Source organism: Mustela putorius, unplaced genomic scaffold (assembly GCF_011764305.1).
Source record: "Mustela putorius furo isolate JIRA1106 unplaced genomic scaffold, ASM1176430v1.1 tig00000870_pilon_pilon_pilon, whole genome shotgun sequence".
Taxonomy (NCBI): domain Eukaryota; kingdom Metazoa; phylum Chordata; class Mammalia; order Carnivora; family Mustelidae; genus Mustela; species Mustela putorius.
Genome location: NW_025421503.1, coordinates 731,819 through 735,206, shown reverse-complemented (window position 1 = coordinate 735,206; position 3,388 = coordinate 731,819). Strand labels below are relative to the sequence as shown.

The following is a 3,388-nucleotide window of genomic DNA, read 5'->3' as shown; positions in this document are numbered from 1 at the left end:
GTCTGGCGGGCTGCGTCTGGGTGTTGAGTGCTTGGCCTGCCCTGCACATGTGTGCTCATTGAGAATGAGGTGCTCCTGTGGACTTGGCGTCTAGACTTGAGAGCGAGCAATAAAGCCACAGCAACTGCATATTTTTTTGGATCTCTACACAGCCTAGCGAGATTTTATGTAATTTTTTTTTTTTTTGTAAATAGTAATACGATACACACAGCTATCTACACACACACACGTTTGCACTCGCGCTCACACACACACGCATACACACAGGAACGAGATTAGAAATCAAAATAAAAAAGAAGAACACCCAGAAACCCAGACTCCGGGTATCTGGCTACCTAGCTTAATCTTCGCTGTGGGCTTCTAACAGCTGTGCTTGTCAGAGGCATGGAGACTGCTTCTTGTGAGCCCACTGAGAGACAGCGATATGTATATAGGGGAGAAGAGGTGGTAACGAAGCTAGAGCAAAATCCTTGTGACCTTTGCCAACCATTTCATCGTCATTCTGCACGGAGCAGAGAGCACCTGTTTACCACCCCACTCGCCACCCCTCCCCGACGGTTTCTCACTCAGGGAGCTGGCGGTGAACTGGAGCTGAACGGAACTGGGAGGCACTGACTCAGTCTGTCGCCAGCATCTCAGGGTCCTCGTCTCCAGGGAAAGCAATGGTATGTGAAGGCAAAGTCCTTCGCTTAGGAAGAAGGAGGTGGGGTCGCGCTGGCAGTCCTGGTGAGGCACGGGACCCGCGGGGAGCTCTCAGTGCAAACATTCCGGACCTCCGTAGGTGCAGAGCCCTCTTGCTGCTCAGGCCGACCTCTTTTGTCGGGCGCCGCCCGCAAATCCTTTTCAGGCACCCAGATCTGCTCTGTAGAAGCCTGGAAGGACTCCACAGATCGAGGGAGGGAGGGCAGAAAGCTTCAAAATCTCCTCTCCTACTTCACAGTACTTTGCAAACCCAATCGGCTTGCCTATTCTGCCTACCCTAGACACTCTGCCCTCTGAAAAATTATATCTATATATCTATAGATATATAGATATATATCTCCACTATCATCATGAACAATTCTATCCATTGTACTTCTCCATACAGATTTAGTGTAGGGGGTGGGTGGGTAGGCATCTCTTCCCCTACTCCTCCTACGATCTTCCCTTTTTTAAGGAATTAGAAAACCGCCAGCTCAATGAAGGAATAATCATAGTAGCAATAATAACGTGGAGTGGCTGATTAGATACAAATTATCTCACAAATATTGTGTACAGCTTGTAGTAACACCGCAGACATTTAGAAACGCTATAGAAGTTTTAAAAAATGCAAAACTAGTCTATTGTAAAACAGATTTCACCTGAAATACAGCTGCTATAACCAAGGCGCTGAAAGGTTATTCAGAGGCACACATCTGTCTTCCCTCCCCCCTCCCCCATTTTACCCCACCCCCAAGTTACCCCACTGCTTGTTCTTCGAAGAGAGGAGCAATCCAACAGACCTTACTCGAGTAAACAATATGTATTGATCTGCAGAAAAGGTTGGAGCAAACATTTCCCTGGCGGGAGGCGGCCCACTATAATGAGTTCCCTGCCTGGACGGCTTAACGCAACTGTGTATCAGCCTTAAGAAGCCTGAAGGCGTTTGTGAGTGTGTTTCCTTTTAAAATATAAGTTAGAATCCCCTATTTTGGGGGGGGGGGGGATGAAAGAAAAAAAAGAAAGAGAGAAAAAAAAATATGGGGAGGGAGGGGGAGAGAGAGCGAGAGAAGAGCCCTATCTAGATATTTAGATATTGCTATGTCTCTAGATAGCAATAATAAAGCTGAAGTGAAATGAAGAGAGTGGGAGAGAAAGAGAATTCCACGCTGCTCCCAGCGCGGCGGGCCGCTTTCTTGCTTCCTGCAGTCAGAGATCGTGGCAGGACGTGTCTGTTTTCACCGTGTGCGAGTAAACCTCCTGTGGCTGCTGATCCCCTGGTGGAGTCATTCTTTTCTCTTTCTGTCTTCGATTACAGAACCAGACACGTACCACTTCTTTCTCCAACTGGAGGCTGTCTGCCAGCGAGGAAATCTCCTGCGCGGCAGGCTTGGGACACTTGAGGAAATGCGTTTCCAGGACGCCCTTGACACTCACCTCGATGGAGGTTCGCTTCTTGCGCTTACGGCCCTGAGCGGCGATTTTGTCAATGCTGGTCGGGCTCCCTGTGGACGAATCAGCCTCCTCCAGCCACTTGTTCAGCAGTGGCTTCAGCTTGCACATGTTCTTGAAGCTCAGCTGCAAGGCCTCGAACCTGCAGATAGTGGTCTGCGAGAACACGTTGCCGTACAGTGTGCCCAGCGCCAACCCCACGTCGGCCTGGGTGAAGCCCAACTTGATTCTTCTTTGTTTGAACTGTTTGGCGAACTGTTCCAACTCATCCGAGGTTGGTGTCTCCTCGTCCGAGTGGTCCTGGCAGTGGTGCGCGCCTAGGTCGCTGTGGTCTGGGGGATCCCGGAGCACGGGGTGTAGGCTCTGTGCAGAGGCAGAGGCTGGCGGTGGGGTGAGCCCTCCGTGTTCCAGCATGCCGCTCACTGTGAAGCCAGGCTGCGAGTACACGTTAAGGGGTTGGCCGCTGGATGTGATGGACGGGTTCGGAGCCGGGCTAGTTCCCCAGGCATTCGGATGGTTAGTGTGCGGAGAGTGGTGGGCGACATGCGGTGAGCGGTGATGGATGATCGCACCCAGCTGTAGGTCTTCGCGCCCGGGCTTCACGTCCTGCTGGTCCAGGGGGTTGGTGGCCAGTGTGGAAGACCATGGGCCTCCATCGCCCAGACTGGTGACCCAGTGATGCCCGAGAGGATGCCCATTGCTAGGAACTCCCTGCAAGTAATCACTTTGGAGAAGTTTCTGAGGGTTTCTGAAAGGACTCCCCTGCTGCATGCCTGAAGAGTCCGCATGGACTAGGGAGCTAGAACTGAGAATGCTGTAGGGATTCGAGGCAGCTGTGGCCATGGTCGATGAGGATCCCCTACTAGTTATAATGTGGCAAAGGGAGCAGCTTCAGCCTTTGACATCTATGGTGCGGGGGAGCTAAAGCCGCGAGAGCGAGTTACCGGCACACACTGTGGCCAATTGCAACATGTCTCGGCCTGGCTAGCCACGGGCTCGGCCAATGGCGGCACGGGAGGCCGGTCTAACTTTCCAAATTAGGCTAGCTAAGCACTAGAGTTTCAGTGAGACCAGAGCAGGAAGTAAATCAATCTTTTGGCTCCATTGGCTGCTTCGGGCTGAGTGACGGCAGTTCATTTGGTTAACCCTTCCTCCCTCCCCCCTCCCCACCTCACACAGACTTCATGGACGTTTGTAGTGGAGGGTGAAGTATAAGAGGGAAGTGTGTATGTGTGCGCGTGTTTGGTGGGGGGGGTGG

General features: G+C 51.9%; 1 protein-coding gene across 1 annotated transcript; it reads right to left on the bottom strand.

The window, feature by feature from the left end:
• Positions 1-229: 229 nt before the first annotated feature.
• POU3F4 (POU class 3 homeobox 4) lies at positions 230-3,070 on the bottom strand. The gene has a single exon (XM_004776039.2). The coding sequence runs from the start codon at positions 2,971-2,973 to the stop codon at positions 1,888-1,890; it is 1,086 nt and encodes a 361-aa protein (XP_004776096.1). The 5' UTR covers positions 2,974-3,070; the 3' UTR covers positions 230-1,887.
• Positions 3,071-3,388: the final 318 nt, after the last annotated feature.